The sequence below is a fragment of the Schistosoma mansoni genome, chromosome W, assembly GCF_000237925.1.
Source record: "Schistosoma mansoni strain Puerto Rico chromosome W, complete genome".
Classification (NCBI taxonomy): domain Eukaryota; kingdom Metazoa; phylum Platyhelminthes; class Trematoda; order Strigeidida; family Schistosomatidae; genus Schistosoma; species Schistosoma mansoni.
Window position 1 is genome coordinate 22,108,273 of NC_031502.1, and position 18,576 is coordinate 22,126,848.

Sequence of the window (18,576 nt, forward strand, 5' to 3'; positions counted from 1 at the left end):
CCTGGATGGTGAGCAGATCGAAGTAGTTGAGAAGTTCGTGTATCTAGGTAGCTATATAAGTGCTGGTGGTGGCGTGAGTGATGAGATTGATGCACGTATAAGGAAAGCCAGATCGGCTTATGCCAATCTGGGCCATCTTTGGCGCCTTCGTGATGTTAGTCTGGCTGTAAAAAGTCGGATTTACAACGCGTCGGTGAGAGCAGTTGTGCTCTATGCTTGTGAAACCTGGCCTCTCCGAGTTGAGGATGTTAGACGTCTCTCTGTGTTCGATCATCGTTGTCTCCGAAGGATTGCTGACATCCAGTGGCAACACCATGTTAGTAATGCAGAGGTTCGGCATCGTGTGTTCGGGCACAGAGACGATAATTCAATTGGTGTCACCATCTTGAAACACCGACTTCGGTGGCTTGGACATGTTTTACGAATGTCGTCCCAGAGACTTCCACGTCGTGCATTATTTGCCGACCCTGGGACTGGTTGGAAAAAGCGGAGAGGAGGTCAGTGTATGACATGGTGTCGTGGCATGAAAGAGAGCTGCAAAGGGCTAGCTTCTGTTGGTCCTTCACGACTCCTTGGTTGGGGTCCGAGAGATGGTGCAACACAGTGGCTAGAGACGTTATCAGATATGGCTCAGAATAGAAACCAGTGGCGATCCTGCTGCAACCTTCTTTTACTTTCTACATAAAGTATGGTTCTTACTTTCCTATTTGAAAGAGTCTTCTGGTTGTACATTTTAGTCCGCCTTATCTTCTCATCCCTTCTCTTCCTACTTTCATTATTTTGTGTGGCGCATATGTACCTGGTGCCCTTTTGTACCAATATATATGTGTTTAAATAAAATAAATAAATAAAAAAAAATCCTGAGGAAACAAATGGCGTATGAATCAATCGTTGATCACCGGCTACTATGGGACTGCATCTCCTCACGATGCTCCACTGCCTTGTGGATCAGATCTTTCGGTCAAAGGCTCCGGGTGTGGGCCCCTAAGAAAACCACCTGCTTCAGTTCGGGCACCTGGGCAGTATCACAGCCCTCAAGCAAATCGAATGAGATCTGTATGGCGCATATTTATCTGGTGCTTCCTTGTACTAATATTTATGTGTTTAAATAAATAAATAAATAAATAGTAGACAGTAACATATTTAGCAGCTTTATCATATTAGTCTAATCAATTTAAAGTCCAGTGTGCAACACTTCGGCATCAGTACCTATACTATACTTTTTTGAAACAGGAGCTTTGAGCTGAGCATTTTATACGGCTTTCTGCTGGACAATCTCTGTTTTCGTAGTATTATTCACCCCATATTCTATTCAGAGACTAGGTGACATGTCTCAATATATTGGAGATAACTAAATTAGTGGTTATCGTACAACATTCGCTTAAAGAGTTTGAAAACGTTTTACGTATGACTGTTTCTTAACTGTGAAGCTGGCTGAAGTTGTCATTCTTAAGAATAAACATCAAAATATGAAATATCACACTATTGGGTAAAGACTTGTTAGTTCATTAAGACTATGCGAATGAGGTTATAAAAATTACGAAACTTTGTAGGTTGAGACATCACTAAACACGTTTGTGTTTTTCATAGGTAGTAAGATATATTTTGAGGAGAAAGAAATCTACCGCGGTTATATTTGAATGTGAATCATCTCTCTTAGTATTATAGTCCTTATTGTAACCATATGGTTCACTTTTTTTCCTTACAAGAATACTATTTCGTTTAGTGTGATTTCCCGTCATCCTAAACTTTTTTGCTTCTTAATAAAGTATAAAACAAATCATCATGAAATCGACGTCTTAGCAGTCAGAAAATTTAGTTAATCGTTCAAGAAACAAGATCAGACTTCTGGCAATCTATGATCAACGAAAAATTAATCTGTTACAACAAAATAAGAAAATTTGAAGGTGGACGCAACTTACCTGTCATTTGGTACACTCCGAGAGTCTTTAGACTGACTAGAGACAGCTTCATCAAGCTTTGATTTGATAAAAGAAAAAAATGAGACAGGACGTGAAACAACTGGCATTATTAGTTTGGTTGTGCCGAATCGATTCTCACAATCTGAAATTCGACGTAAAACTGTGAATAGTCGCAATCTACGTATGAGTTCAATACGAGCCATTCTATTTCAGTTCAAAGGCTCAAATGACCTAGAAACAAACAATGATATAAAAATTGACGAGAATTATGCTCAACCAACAGAAAAAAATCTGAGTTCATTTTTACTTAACACTGAGGATAAAGTATTTTAATTTCTTCTGAAAATTTTGTTTCAATAAATAAGTCCTTTCAGGATAATTTGATACTTTTAGCTTTAAGATGTTTGCACACAGAAATCGCCGAGTACAGTTAGTAACAGCTTATTTGCTGTCCATCTCAGCAGTATACTAGGAACGCCGAAATATAGTGACAAACACTACTCCGTCATTTCTGCTGCAGTCCCGATAACTTCATCCTACATGGAGTACAAAATGACTTTTACAAAAAAACTTTATGACATTAAGGAAACTAGGCACTAACAAAATAGTCGTAGTAGATCATTTTAACGCTCACATACGTAAGCTAAATCAAACTGAAAAATACTTCGTTGTGCCCGAGGGCATCACAGGAAAACGCAGCAGGCAACAGTGACCGTCTGCTTTAACTACGTTCAAACAACCACTCAGTCCTAGCGACTACAAACTTTGAGCATGACAAGAGATAGTGCCCGAACTGGTAACTTCCAACACCAAAACAACGGTGGACACAAATAGGTCATGTCACCGTCACTCATTGTTTGGAAGGCTTGACAGAAGACTGACTTTCTTTTCAACTACAAGCTTGGACTCTGATCAGCTAGGGTGACTGGAATACTAGTAAGAGTTTAGGAGTCGGATGTACTCCTATCTGACTGATCTCGATCGATGATAGAAATCTTTTTGTGATAACCACAAACGAGACTAAGTGTTTGAAATATTCGTATCTATAGTCACCTGACGCTTAACTAGAGCTCTTTAGAAGCGTGCATGTATGCACTGAATGTTCACTTTCCGTCGGGTTTTGGAACACAGGCACACTTACCAGCGAATAACTGTATTTGTATTTCTTGACACCTAGGAAGCATTTGACATTGTCTACTGAGAGGTTTTGTGAGAATTTATCACTGAAAGGTGTACCAAAGAAGTACATTCACCTTGTGAAGGTTCTCTACCCAGACACTGCTGGTCGAGTCAGAGCTTATGGCGAAGTTCGCCAGAGTTGTCTACCTCAAGTGGATTGCGTCAAGGTTTTCCACTGTCAACTAGAAATATTTCCTTCATTTAAATTTTCAGGGGTCGATCTCCTACCAGGAAGCGCACTTACTGACTTGGAATATGAAGATAAAATAGATCTATCTAGTAAAAGCGCTGACAAAATGCAGTCTATGTCGCTTCGAGCAACAATACAAATACGTTTGAAGTGCGTTTCTCCGCATAACGCCGAGCTGTTTGCTTGGCCATAGCGTACTCGCTATGCACTGATTTCTTAAACTGTCTTATATAAGACTCGAATGGGAAGGTGGACAACGAATCTAAAGCTGCATGTGGACGAACGTCATCAGGAAGGTGTTTCAACAAATTCACATTATAAACTAAGTTTTTCGGTTCATAACACCATGATTATTCCTTAAGAAAACTAAGTAAATCATTTCTGACCGATGTAGTCTTGGATGTGCTAACAAATACGTCGCTGATACTAAACGCTTGAAACTCAGGTACAAGGGTTTTGGTAAACAATGTTGAGGAATTATGGGGCCTAAATACAGAAGGAATGGTCGACACTCTATCGCTTTCCATAATGAGACAAAGTTTAATGTCCGACATTTAGGCCGAAAGAAGTACTTGCTACACAACTTGATACTAACTTATTTATATCCCAAATTACATACTTGTTCGTGTTTCTTGGTCTTTTGTGAGAAAAACTTATCAATAGATTGATTAGTTTCTTTTTCACACGTAAATAAACCATGTGCATTGGATATAAAGGGAAAGCTGAGACCATACTAATGCCAAGTGCTTTGAAATTAAAATGACCTTGATGGTGAATGGATTAGTCAGCCCCCAAATGCCCTGATATGGCTGAGAGTGGGGAGAGTCCGCTCTACCTCTCGAAATACTCTCATATGGCCACGCGTATATAGCATCTGCCAGGGAAGTCCTAATCACTGCCTTCTCGTGGCAGGGGTGTTGTTCACGAAATTGAGAAGACGAAAAGCGAATATCCAGCGCTTTAACTGGGTTGGTGGACACGGAGGGTCCACCTAGGGGAGTTGGAAAACCCTGATTCCAAACTAATGGTGCACATGGGCTCCAGTATCCTGAAGGAACGAATGGTGTATGAAACTATTGTTGGTCACCGGCTACCATGGAACTGCATCTCCTGACGTTGCTCCACTGCCTTGTGATTAGACCTTTAGGTTAAAGGCTTTAGGCGTGGCCTAGTAAGAAAACCACCTGCTTTGGTCTGGGAATCCGACTAGTACTACCGCCCACGCTTAAATTAAGTGACTTGTATTGCGCATATGTATTCGGTGACCCTTTGTATCAATATTTGTGTTTAAATAAATAAATAATAAATGAATGGATTGACTCTGCTGACGAAAACTATTAGTTGAAAATGTATAGTCACCATTTGGGTCGGCGCCTCGACTGAAAGATGACGTCTTAATTCTTGCTGATGGTATTACTTTAAACCACTTCCTTACCTTTTATGTACTGCTCAGCCCATACGATATAACAACTGGCAACGGGTAAAAAAATGGCTTTAACTTCCGACCAATTTCAGTTTCTAATCCAGAGACAAGAGCAGCGTTTTAAAAAGTCAGTTAGATTTCATTGACAAGTTACACGCGAAGCTGCTGAATCACCCATGCTTTGGGGGTGCAACGGAAGTTGACGCATTGATTTCTAAATTGCGTACAGAACTGGAAGTTGATTGCAGAACAAATGAATATGCACAGGAAAGCCTCAATGAATCCGCGAAAAACAGTAATTTAAATGCAGCAGTAGCAGTCCTACATGATCAGCCCAGTAGTCCGGTACTGTCTGTTTCAGAGACATGCCCTATACACGGTCCAAGTCCTATTAACCCCGAAAACGGACGTGCAAACAGTGGATCAACCTGTTTACAGAAAGACAATGTCTTGCTAAATGCTCATGAAATTGCTGCAGTACCCGACCACGAAGAAACGGGAAACAAAGCGAGCAGTATAGTGGATACAGTGGTGCCAAATGAAACTAGTCATAATGCGAAAAATGTTTCTAATGAATCTAATGATCAAGATTCTCTAATTTTTCTGCCAGATTTATATTATTTTGATGATTCATATGTTCCTGTTGAACTCTCTTATAAAAATGAGAGAAAAATATCAGATGCATTAAATGATAATCAAGAATCCACTGATTATGATTCATTATCTGCCAATGAGGTTCCGAAAAAATTCAAGCAAACCGTTTCACAAGAATCGAAAGCTGGTGACCTCAAATCAATTGTCGTCGATCCTCATGATCTCATCAGTTCTAATGGATTCCCTGTTAAATGTGACAAACATGACAAACATATCGCATTAATAGTAACTTGGTTATATGAGGATCCAACAGTCTTTCGTGGGGGAGGAGGGATTCGAGAAATTTAAAATCCGGATATCAACTCCGGATTTCTCAAAAAGGGGAGGTGTTATATCCCCCGGTGAATTATGAATGGTAACTTTTAGGTCTATTTATGGATCAATGTAATATGCCTATTTCCTATTGTACAATTATTACGTAACTGAACTATTCATATTCGTGTTTCTCTTATCATTAGCTTTATTTTGACCTTGACTTATTATCATACGATTCTTGAGTTATAATCAGTTTATTGATTACTTTGGTTTGTATAAAAACCCAGTGTGTTTGTAAATAATGATTCATATTGCCGAGGCTGTTATTTGTGTTCTGGACTCAACTGGCTGGAATAGGCAGTAGCAGGGCCGGTACGCAATCAAGACTGCTCATACGTATTTTATGTATCATTGGAAGTTTATGTATTAAGAGGGCATACATTATAACATACGTAATTATAGACGCACCATGCAGGAGGCAGGTTCTAACTGCAGCTAAACATTGGATTGTGGGTAAAGCACTTTATCTCCATCCTACGGACCTTGTTGATATGTACCTGCAAAACAGTGCCCAACCAGATGAAAATCGATCAATCCTAAAGTGCAAGGTCATTTGCAACTGCGGTGTTACAAAAATAGAAACGACCATTTCCTATAAACTGTTTTCAGACTAAAAATAGTTGTTGGTTTCGTTCAACAAACTGGCTGTTTACCGTGTCAGGAGTTCTACGAACAAAAACACCTCGCCACTAAACGAAGAGAAGCCGAAAAGGTCAGTACAGTAGTCTTATTAATATTTCGTGGAGGTGCATTGGAATAGAAGGAAGCGTTCCTGAACAAACCCGTTGTCATGGATGTGGCCAAGATGCAGGATGGAAGCAGCTACATTCAATATCCTAAAATTCGGTTGCTGGATACCGTTGTCTCACTAATTGCCAAGTAGGTGTTTTCTTTAGAAATGTTAATAAACTAGTTCGACAAAGTTGGGTGAGTCACCCTCAACTTCCGAGTCCGGACGTGTGAGCAGTGCGTTAGCGGCCGAGTAAGTCACGTATCCAATTGAAGTAAATGCTTAAGATTTGATAGACTGCATGTTGTACTGCAGAACATATTGTCTGCTGTTTCAGATTTGAATGCTAACATTAGGCAGCCAATGTCGAAGTCTGGCGGGTATGAACGTTCGAGGCAATTTGATTTCAGAATATCCAGTTTCCAGTTACCTTTTTCGTCTGAAGAACTGATAACGTTGGTGGCTTGTCTTCAGTAAGAAGACATCAGGAACAAATTTGTAGATGAACAAAATTTATTGGATTATTTTTTTCTTATTTCAGATGGCCGTACTAACACGGTTAACGGACAATCCTAAAACGCTCGAACGCTGTATTTCGTCATACATCGTGACACCTGAAGTTGCCAACCACTTCATACTACTTGGCACTTCATCGAAAAGAGCACTTCAGAAGTGCAGCTTTTACGGCTGCATACAAATTATGAACTTTTTTCTAACATTTAGGTGCGTTAACATTTCGATTCTTGTCTTCATCCTTTAACCAAAACAACTTGCTAAAGTTTATGACATCGCAACGCAAGGGTATTTCCACGAAATGAAAGACAAAATACAACACGTACTATTTACTACAGTTCTACAGGTGCAGTGTTAGGTATTGACGAACATAACCATAAGTACCACTCCACGAACAGATATTTAACAAACTGTGGTAGTTAGATATCATTGTAATTTTTTTGGTTTATTGAATTTCAGAATTCACGGAAAGATCTTGTTTCGGAATGGTAAAACTGCAGTTTAAGAAAAGCGTTACTATTGAAATGTTTTTCATGTTTGACTTAATTCTTAAGAAAGCCTTTTCTTACCATGCGCTGAACTTCCGACATACATGTGAAACTCTTTATGTATGTTGTGAAAGCCTGTCTGATTTTACATGCACTTATCATTTAGGACACATCCTTAATTAATAACCCACAACCCGCAATCCCTTTTGCAGATCTTTGTAAATTACACTAGGACTTGGCACTTAAGACGAAAATACACAACAAACGTTGCTCGAGCATAAGTATATTATTAACATTGTTGTACAGTATGACGCTTTTCTTCTCAACAAGTTTTTAAACATGTACCATTTCTCGACGTAGTTGATTGCAGTCGTGTGGTTTGTTATGGAAATGAAAGCGAACATATAAGACATTTTGGGTTAGACGGAGGGTGGACAATAAAGAGTGTATTAAAAAATTGGAGAGCAGTTGGGCGAAAAGTGGACTATTCGGCGTGTATTTGGACGAAAAATAGACAATGGGGAGACATTAGGAACATAGAGCAACAAAAAGGAGTAAATTTCGCACCATTTCCCCATGACAGGCGAAAAAGCAGGCATTTTGTCTTGTTTCCTCATTATTCCCCTTTTATTTTTTAACGAAATGTCCACTTTATTTCCACCTTACTCTCCTTTATTTCCTCTTCATTGGTTGTTTAAGAACACAGTCTTCCTACTCTGGGTAAACTTCGGGATTTTCCCCAAAGTCGTAAGAAATTTGGTAGTTTAAACTACCAAGGTGTTATAAGACTATAAAGAAATATTGAGGTTAACCTTGGATTTCTCCTAACCGTTGTAGATTTTCCCCAGACCTGAGGAAATTTTGAGGTTTTGTGTCATTTCATTAAAGTTTTCCATAGCGGCTTCCTAAGAATTCACTTAAAACGGATGAGATTTCACCAAAATAAGGAGATTGAGAAGTATCAACTATGGTATCGTTTATACACAAACGACAGTAAGAGGAAATAACTATGTGTCTCTTATGTAAAACAAACCAGGATCAAAACACTTGATCGAACATAAGTGTTATATAACACACAATACAATACAGTTATCCGGACATGAAGTCAGACGATCAAACTTGCCTGATATTTCGACCCAGACGACCTTGAGTTAAATGAGCGAATGTTTGTGTACGGAATCAGTCTTCAGTAATAAGGATAGTAGGTTGATGAACCTGTGTTAATCCTGACAGATTTCCTTCCAGTGAAGGTCCAGCTTCTTTTTGAAAATGTTCACTGATGGTGCTGATACCACTTGTTCTGGTAAGGCGTTCCAATCATTGACCACTCGATGAGAAAAACGGCACCCCACCTTTAGTTTATTAGATCGCGGTTTCAGAACCTTCTTGCTATGACCCCGGAGATTATTAGTGCTGGTGGGAGCAAAAAGATAAGACATATTAACACCCAGATCATAATTAAAGATACGAAATGTCAGTATAAGGTCACCTCGCATCCTACGATAAGATAAGAGGAAAAGATTTAGACGTTTTAAACGCTCATCGTAAGGTAGTTTAGAAAAACCCTTTACTAATTTTGTCCCTACACGCTGGACACGCTCAAGCGATTTAGTATCCTTTATCAGACAAGTGCTAGCTGCTTGGATACAGTATTCTAAGTGTGGCCTTACATAGGTGGGATATAAAATTCGAAACATATCCTCGTCGAAGCATTTAAATGCTCTGCGAAGCGACCATAGCGCGCGAAAGCCTTTGGAAGCAACCGCATTGCAGTGCGTAGTAGTTTTTAAGTCGTGACTTATAATTACTCCTAAGTCTTTGTGCTCTTGAACGCGTGGCAGAGATGTACCATTAATGGTATAATGGTAACTAATATTGTGCCCGATGTGCATGAACACGCTCTTCCTGGAATTAACTTCCAGGCCCCAATCATGAGCCCACCTAACTAATTCGTCTAAATCTGCTTGCAGATAACATCGATCAGTCTCATTTCTTATTGTTCTCCAGATTTTAACATCATCCGCAAACAATAACGTTGACGACTTAAGTAGTAAAGGTAGTTCATTAATATACAGAAGGAAAAGTAAAGGGCCCAAGATGGTGCCTTGGGGTACACCACTTTTGACCGGTTTCCATTCGGATAGCGTTCCATTGACCCTTACTCTCCGTCTGCGGTCACATAAGAAGCTTCCTATCCATTCCTGTATAGCACCTGTTATTCCAAAGCTCGAGAGCTTTTGCATAAGACCTAAGTGTGAAACCTTATCAAACGCTTTGCTAAAATCTATGAATATCACGTCGACAGACAGGCCGTTGTCTAGGGCAGCTGTCCAATCCTCTCTCGCAATGAGTAAGTTAGTCAAGCATGAATGCTTGTTACGAAACCCATGTTGCTCGGGAGTTAACAGATTGTACGAATCTATGTGGCTCAGTAGCTTAGCCCGAATTAATTTTTCAAGTAACTTAACTACTATACTGGTCAGGATAACAGGCCGGTAGTTAGATACGATCCGTCTCTGACCATCCTTAAATATAGGACTAACTATGGCGTCTTTCCAGTCTCTAGGTAGTTGAGCCTGTGAAAGGGACATGTTGAAGAGCATCGTGGGCGGTCTTGAGATAATGTCCGCAAGAGACGACAGTAAACGTGGGTGTAACCCATCGGGGCCCGGTATCTTACAAGGTTTTAGGTTAGTTATCAAAGGAAGAACAATATTCTCTGTCACGTGTAAAGGTCCTATGGCTGGTATCTCATTGTCAACGGGACAAGTAGTAGTAACACTACACGTAGAGTAGACTTCACTGAAATAGTTAGCAAATTTCTCCGCTTTCGCTAGATCAGATTCAGCCAATAAAGCTGAATTTTCGCTTAACAGTAATGAGGGGATACCATCACTACGTTTCGTCCGCCTTTTAACATACGAAAACAGTCGCTTCGGACAGGTACGGCTATCGTATGCCAACTGTCGTTCGTAAGCCGTGCGGGATTTAGCTATGGTCTTTTTACATATATTCCGGATTTTTTATATTCGCACTTAAATGATGCCTGACCTGTTGACAAGAATAAGTCCCAGAAGTGTTTCCTACGCTTCAACAGCTTCCGGGTTTCCTTATTAATCCATGGGGGGCAATATGATAGCTTACGTGCTGACCATGGGATAAACGGTTGAGTTACGGATTCGAACGTAGACTTGAACCTATTCCATGCATCATCAATCGATCCATCAGCATCGACCGACCAGTCAATTGAAATAGCATAGTCCCTGATTGCCGGAATATTAGCTCTCCATATATTAGGACGGGGTGGAACAGATGCAAATTCTATACCGTGTATCCGGAACTTAAAGGAAAGTACGACATGGTCACTATTCACCAGTGGGGGCAGGTGTTGAATGTCGACGATATCTTCACAGTGGTGTGTGAGGACAAGATCTATCAGTAAAAGCAAATTTCGTTTATCGGACTTCTGTATCTGTTGTCAGACCACCGATCCCTCTAGGCAAGAATCTAGGTATATTTACTGACGAAAAAAGAAATATCAGTAAATTACTGTGAAATATCATTCTTAGTGCTTAAGATAATGTCAGGTTTCTTCTTGCAGGACTGCTGGGGATTCGTTTACACTACCTTAACAGGAAGAGAGTTTCGGGATTTAACCAATCACAAAGAGTAAAAGGTGTGATCACGGTCTTATTTTCTTTGCTTAGCTTTTAAATTTGTGTAAATATTTTAGTGGGTGCTAAGAAGTGTTTAAGTTGCTGTAAGTCATGAGGCCACATCTTAAGCACCTACACTCTAATGGAAAAGAATTTACCAATTTGGTCCGTTCTTTGCAAACGTGTCAGTGTATTCTTGCCAAACAAGAACATGTCAATTCGGTTTCTGCAGCTCAAAGGAGAATTTCTAACTCATCCAGTGTTTTACTTCGATCGATTATGAACAACACCCAGTCAGTATTCGGAGATACTCTATAGATGTCACATAATTTTCGAGCTTGTAATCTTATCCGATAGCGTTTACCTTTACCAAAATTATTACTCATGACTCGTTGAACTTGTCCTCTATATGAGGATCAGAGTTTGTAAGTGAATAGAGGATAATAAAATGAAGCAAAAATATTTTATAAAATGCTGCGAGCGGTCCACCCAACACCATATTGATGAAGTACGATCTTCTCATGCCCTGTCCGGCTACCAGGTACTCACCTGCATTTTGAGTCTACCCCAAGTCAAAAATTAAAAAAATATACTTCGAAGAAACTTATATCACTCTTTAAAGCGTGTCACCCTACTGCCTCGAAAACTGCACATGTCATTCCCAAAATTAAGACAGGACCAGGAGCAAATGTTGAAAAGTACCGGCCCACAAACTTAACCTCGGTGGTATCTAGAGTGATGAAAAGTAGTTAAGGCAGTGGTAGTCCAACGTCTACTTATTAATCATCTCATTTCGACCTTCCAGAATGGGTTTCCTAGGTCCAGATCATGCGATACATACCTAGCAGACCACATGAATGGCATAACTCTGAAACGAAACAACGGACTCCTATCAGTCCTATTCTTAGACTTTAAGAAAGCTTTAGGTAAGGTCTCACATAAAAAGCTTCTCGTCAAACTAAAGTCCTTCGGAATCAACAACCCACTATATTCATGGTTTGCTTCATTCTTAACAGAAAGTAAACAAATGATAAAGTACAACGACTCTCATCACCTAGACCAATAACTAGTGGAGTAATCCAGGGGAGTGTATTAGGTCCACTCTTGTTTCTTATGTATTATTATTATTCACAAACATCTTATGGGTACATAAGTGTTGTGAAGAAACCATTTCGGGTTTCTTCAAAAATGCAATAATACACAACTTTCAATAATGTTAGCATTACATTTGCCATGTTTGAGAAAGGAAAGAAAAGGAAAAAATAAAATATAAATAATAGAATGGTAATAATAAATCGGGTTCTGTGTAATTGGCAAGAATTTTGAATTGATTTTGGAGAAGGAAAGGAAGAAACTAAGGAAATAGAAATATTATTATTAGCTTTATTCGATATTATATTTTTGGTACAATATAGAATTCTCAGCACAAAGTACTTCAACAAGTTTCTGTTTCTTACTTCTTCGTCCTTCCTGACGATAAATATTGAGTGATCGCCAGTTAGAAGTTAGCAGCTCAGTCAATCGACATCTGGATAATGTACATTTTTTCGATACATATTACCAGCAACCACGATATCTCTGATTTGGCCTTCTGTAACCTTCACAGCGAAAGGTCTTACACTTTTCAGAAACGCACCTGAAATAGGTTGTGCGATGAATAGGCATAATGATGTATTAAAGCAAACGAAATTAGATAACTTGTTGAAATATCTAGATGACAGGAACAGGTAGCCCAGATGTTCAAACAGGCCGCCGGTTTACAAGAGACGCGAAATACATATATAGCTTAATAAGCGTGTTCATGAACACAGAACCAGAATAAGCAACTATATATCGAAAAATGAGTAACAAAAATAAAATAAAACAGAATAAATTGATAAGTAAACAACTTATCGTTGCGGTAAGATATGAAGTTAGAATAAGTGTTTGTGCGTGCAGTCATAGTTTGGGGTGATGCTATGAAAGTATATAAACCATGTATGTAACGCCATAAAATTCAAGAGACCATACTTATTCACTGACGATAAAATAATACACAGCTATAAGCCTGAGGCTCTAAGTGAAAGTGTATCCCTGATTCAAGATGATCTCGATAACCTAACTATCTGCAGCGAAAAATGGCAAGTACCATTTAACCTCAACAAGTGTGGGCTCATGCATTTTGGAAATCATCCCTATGAACTACAACGTTACTTAAATAAAAGTAGAGTTCAAACACTGATATCAGTGCATGATCCAGGTATTAATTACACAGGAAGCCCAAAATTTGGAGAGCATGTCTCCTTTAATATTTTTATATCTAGACGGCCGATTGGTTTCATAATGAATATTTTCTTCACAAAAGAGGTTAAGATTACTCTATACAAAATATGTATACGACCCTCCCCTGAATATTGCTATTTCATCTCAAACATGAATACCATTGACAAGGTCAGAGTAGATGTATAAAGACGCTTCACACGCCGACTGCTAGGATGTGACTCTACTCTCAACTACACAGATAGATGTAATCACGTCTCTTTGGAATCTTTATGGTGCTGTCGACTAAGCAAAAATCTAATATTTCTCTACTGAGCAACATATGGACTCACATTTCTAACCCCCTGCCCAACTATGATCCATGAACCAGTCTACAGACTGAGAAACAACGCATATACACTGCTTACAGTAAAACACCGAAAACCAATGCGTTGTAAGTTTTTTACAGTGTGGTATATTTTATTATGAAATAGGTTGCCAATACCTATCCGTAACTGTGACACCATCACCAAGTTCAAAAGGCTAATAAGCTTGAGGTTGGGGTCTCTTTCGTTTGCAGTTGGATTGCGATTCGGACTCACGTGCTCTTAGTTTACTGTTGGACCATCTTATATGTAGACTGCATGGCTGACTCACTGGCTGATTTTCTTGCAAGACCTAAATTGCTCGGCGTTTCTGTCGTTGACAATCAATCACTTTCAACTCTATTGATAGTGGTCCAGCCGCCTATATCAGATCTTTGGGGGCCAGAATTGTATTTAGAGAGTCTCTGGCGGGGGGCACAAGTTTGCCGACAGAATCTAACACTGTCGATATTGTGGCGATGCTCAGTTTCAGCATATTGTCACTAGTGTTTATGCATGTTCCATCAATAGTATTGTCGAAGACTCTCATCATTACCTCAAAGCCCCTTTTTATTTGTTTATCCATTTTCGGACTGTTGTTTTTCTACGTTTTTGACAATTTTTTCCCAAAACCTGACAGGAGAACAATTATATTGCTCAGCGAATCATTAGTATTCATATTTTTCATGCGTTACACGCACACTTACGATCTTATTTGCTATGTTTGTTGCAAACAGATATTGTTAGGTCACTTTAGGCTTCTCAAAACCAAACTTTGTGATAAGCATTAATATTATTCTCCAACAGCTTGTCGGTACATATGTGTTGTCAAGAAACTATTTTGGGTTTACTTATAAATGTAATTGTTCACAAGTTTCAGCAATATGAGCATGAAGTTAGCCATATTCAAACAAATTCTACAGAACTTAGGAGGATACTAAGTCGACTTTGATGAAAAAATGAGGGAAAGAAGCGTAAAATATGTAATTAGTTTAATGGGCGTGTTTGTGAGAACAGAATATGAATAAACTGTAATATATGTATTTCAAAATAAATCAGAAAAAAGGAACCAGTGAATAGAAAGTAAATCTTAAATGGTAGATCGAGAGTTAGTTTAGTAGCAGTCTATAATGATGAAATGAAAACTCCAATTGGCTGCAACCAATAGTCATTAAATATCAATCTGTACGGGTCATACGTAGCGAGTATGAAATGAGTCCGAAAAGTCAACGTTGTTAACTGTAGTACAAGATATTGTGTCAAAAATTATAAGGTTTGGTTGCCTAGGGATAAAATTTATATGTAAGGAAAGGGGAGTAAGGGACGAAAAAGGAAAGAATATCCAATGCGCTAGTTGATCAACCATGATAACTGTATCAACAATAATAAATAAATAAATACAACTATTAGCTGATATCGTATATTTACATGAAAAAGGAATAAAATGAAACAGAATCAACGAACAAGGATTCCATATTGTCTTACAGTCAGTTAGGTAGCCATCGCATATTGTTTTTCTAAGCCAGAGTTCAATGGTGTAGTGTTTGGAGAACTGTCAATACTTAATACGACTCTATCACCACTCAAAAAATTCATGAAATAGGGTAGCGTTTGATTGCAAATACTGAGTCAAATATATTATTCTCCCTAGTTGCCTTTCGGACTTATTGGATCCATCTGCGAGGTCATATTTTTCAGCCAACTTGTTATATCGCCCTAATGCCGAAGTTAAATTTCATGCAATTCGCGGCAATCTAAAATTAACCCTGATGATTCCAAACTTATGCGGTTGATGTGAAACAGTGAAAAATTTGTTAAATAATAATTTATCAAAATTGATATCCACCTGAGGCCGTCTTTATGCACCAGAAAATAATGCTGCCGCCCACAACCTACGGTAACTCAAGTGTAGTCATCTGTAGAACCAGGACATTCGTCCTCAAAATTACATGCTTGAATGTTCGAACGGACATGGATAATTGTAAGGCCTCCTACTCCACAGTGCCCATCGTATCGAAAGAAAACATAGCAATCCACTTTTAAGGGGCGATCAGACATAAATGATTTGTACCACATTTCCGCACTAAGTACAACTCTTGGATTTGCAAGAGTAAAAGGGTTTTAAGATGACTAATTTTATCGAAGAGAGAGTGGTCATTGGATGAAAGAACCGGAAACTGAAGAGTATGAAGAAGAATCAGGTTAGAGAATAGATCATAAGTAGTGGTTTACTTCAAAGGTCAATATTATCACGCTTGAACCGTTTCACTAGGTGCCCATCCTTTAAGAAACTTTCTCCTCACCCTTTTCCTTCTAAATAATCACTATTATTCTTAGGTATCCGAAGTTTTTAAGTAGGACAATATCTCGTGCTACACTCAAATTAGCCACTCAGACTCGTTTTATCGTCACTATGTACATATATGTGTGTATATTAAAATTTGGTTATCCTTTGCACCTAAATGAGACTTTCATAGCATCGCTCCAAACCATTGCTACATAAACTCCTGTTCTACCATCACATCTTACAGCATTAATAAGTTATATTCTTATTTATTTGTCTACGATTTTTTCGTCTTTCTTGTGTATTGCTGTATTTCTGAAGAAGCACGAAATAGCTTCTTCACAACACTTATGTACCCATAATAATAGTAATAATGCTTGTAGGATTATTCAAGGTAGAAATCATGTTGTGAGGGATAGCAGATCCAGCAATTTAGACACCGTTTATAATATATTTACCGTTTCCGACAGAGAGGCCTGAAGAAGCGTGAAAAGGTTTCCTCGTTGTCTCCAACATTTAAATTATTGGGAGTCGAAATAAGGATACCATTAGGTCCAAGTATGCAACTAGGTAGCCCTCAATGATCATAGTTACCCTTCATACTTGATTTAAAAGTAACATACTCTGAACTTTTGTTTCCAAGGTTTTTGGTTTGTTTCAGTTTCTTCACGATCCGAAAACAATCGAATGTTATTAGGGATGTTTTCGGTGGTTTGCAGAGTACGAATGTATCGATATCTAGTACGTGACTGGTCACATAATTAATGCAACTATTTTGCCTGTCTGCCGTTGCACAGCTTCTAACTATGAGTGTTGCACTGATAAGAATTCTAGATGTACTATCTGATTTATTGTCAGCACAAGTGTTTATGGTCAGACCTAAATCAACATTCTCAGAAAAATTCATTTATATTATGGTTGCTCTCCTCCAGGTCCTGAGGTTCTGAAGAGTTTATCTATAGTGACGTTCTTTTGAAGTCAAGAGTTCTCTCAGAATCTGACTTGATTTTATTACCCTATAGATTAGGATTGGTTTGGGGACTTGATAATAATATATTTCCGCAAGGGCAGGTATACTCCATTTTTAGAGGCATTATCTACAAGTTACAGCATTTACTGGTTTACAGTGTAACAGCTCAGGTTGGTTGGTTAAGAGTTGACCCCAAACAACCAAGCATATGCTAAAACAGTATTGTTCAAGTATTCATTCACTTCCTTACCTTTTGTAAGCGTTATATTCCCTACTATCTTATATGGAATGTTGAGAGCCTTTGTTTGTCTGAACAGATAATCCCACGCTCCACTGTGACTGCGCGAAGATCGAAATAAAGACCTATTCACTACTTCTCTGGTTTCTTCTATCAATAGCACGAGGGTTACCTATAGGCACGAAAGTGGTGAGCCCTTTTTGAACACAATTTAACCTCATTTCTGTTATTAATCTTTTTTTTTTACTTAATCGTAAAAGTAGACCGGATTATCCGTAAACTAAGTTGAGTATATAACTAGTTTATTCCGTATTATCTTAAGTTATTCGTGTTATAGTAACCATTTTTCGTGCTAACTTTATTGCTATATTTGTCACATACCTCATGTCAGACTCAATAGAAACCCATAATCTGGAGGATTTGTCACCAGTGGTGATAGACACTGTTATAACTACGAAATCCCGACTTCCAGAATTTGATCGTAGTGATCCTGAGTTGTGGTTTGCTCAACTAGAGCATTATTTCACAAGACACAATATCAAATCTGAAGGGATTCGCTATAGAGACTTGTGTTCTATCCTTCCTCCTTCAGTTGCCAAAGAAGTCCGTGACTTGATTTTAGATCCACCATCACCACAACCATACACCATCTTAAGACGAGAGATAATAAACCGTTTATCATTATCAGATAGTCAAAGAATCCAAAGACTTTTTCAAGGTGAAACACTAGGTGATCGGTCGCCGTCACAGTTTTTGCGTCACCTCCAAGTGTTAATGGGTGATAACACGGTGGGTGAAGCAGTCCTAAAACAAGGATGGATACAAGCTCTCCCATGCTACGTCCAACACTGTTTGGATGCACAAGATCCTGAAACCTCATTATCTCATTTAGCGCGTATAGCCGATAGAATAATGGAGAGAGGTCCTCCAACTGGACCAGGCACAATAAATCACACACAAAAAGTAGAATCAGCAAAAGACCCCGTCATAGAAGGACTCATTGCGAGTGTTAAGAGTCTCACTGAGGCTGTCACCAGAATGCAAATGGGTCATAGAAACAGGAGCAGGTCACCACAACGACCACGATCCAAGTCACAAAACAGGTCACAAATGTCCAGACAACCTGGGCAGTTTTGTTGGTACCACTGGAAGTTTGGTGTCAACTCAACCAAGTGCATGCAACCATGCGCCTGGCCTAAGCATAATTCTAAGACAGCGGGAAACGAGTAACCCCTCCCCAGGTCGCGACGACTGAGGAGGGGCGCCAAAACAGTCGCTTGTTTTATGTTAGAGACAGAAACTCTGGCTTGAATTTCTTGGTGGATACTGGCGCTGCTCTTAGCATCATCCCTCAAAATAAAACTGAGATTAGTCGAGAAACATCATCAATTACACTTCAAGCTGCAAATAA

The 18,576-nt window shown here is 38.9% G+C and overlaps 2 protein-coding genes across 2 annotated transcripts in view; one reads left to right on the forward strand and one right to left on the reverse strand.

The window, feature by feature from the left end:
- Smp_015880 (putative ecsit (evolutionarily conserved signaling intermediate in toll pathways)) overlaps positions 1 to 2,155 on the reverse strand; it is a 23,648-nt gene extending 21,493 nt beyond the window's left edge. The window contains exon 1 of the mRNA XM_018788984.1: positions 1,923 to 2,155. Coding sequence (XP_018654473.1) covers positions 1,923 to 2,125 — 203 coding nt within the window. The 5' untranslated portion in view covers positions 2,126 to 2,155. The remainder of the gene's footprint in view (positions 1 to 1,922) is intronic.
- A 15,394-nt stretch (positions 2,156 to 17,549) lies between these two features.
- Positions 17,550 to 18,395, forward strand: Smp_145340 (hypothetical protein; the record flags this gene model as incomplete). The annotated part of the gene is made up of 1 exon (XM_018788985.1): positions 17,550 to 18,395. The coding sequence occupies one exon, from the start codon at positions 17,550 to 17,552 to the stop codon at positions 18,393 to 18,395; it is 846 nt and encodes a 281-aa protein (XP_018654474.1).
- Between the last annotated feature and the right edge of the window lie 181 nt (positions 18,396 to 18,576).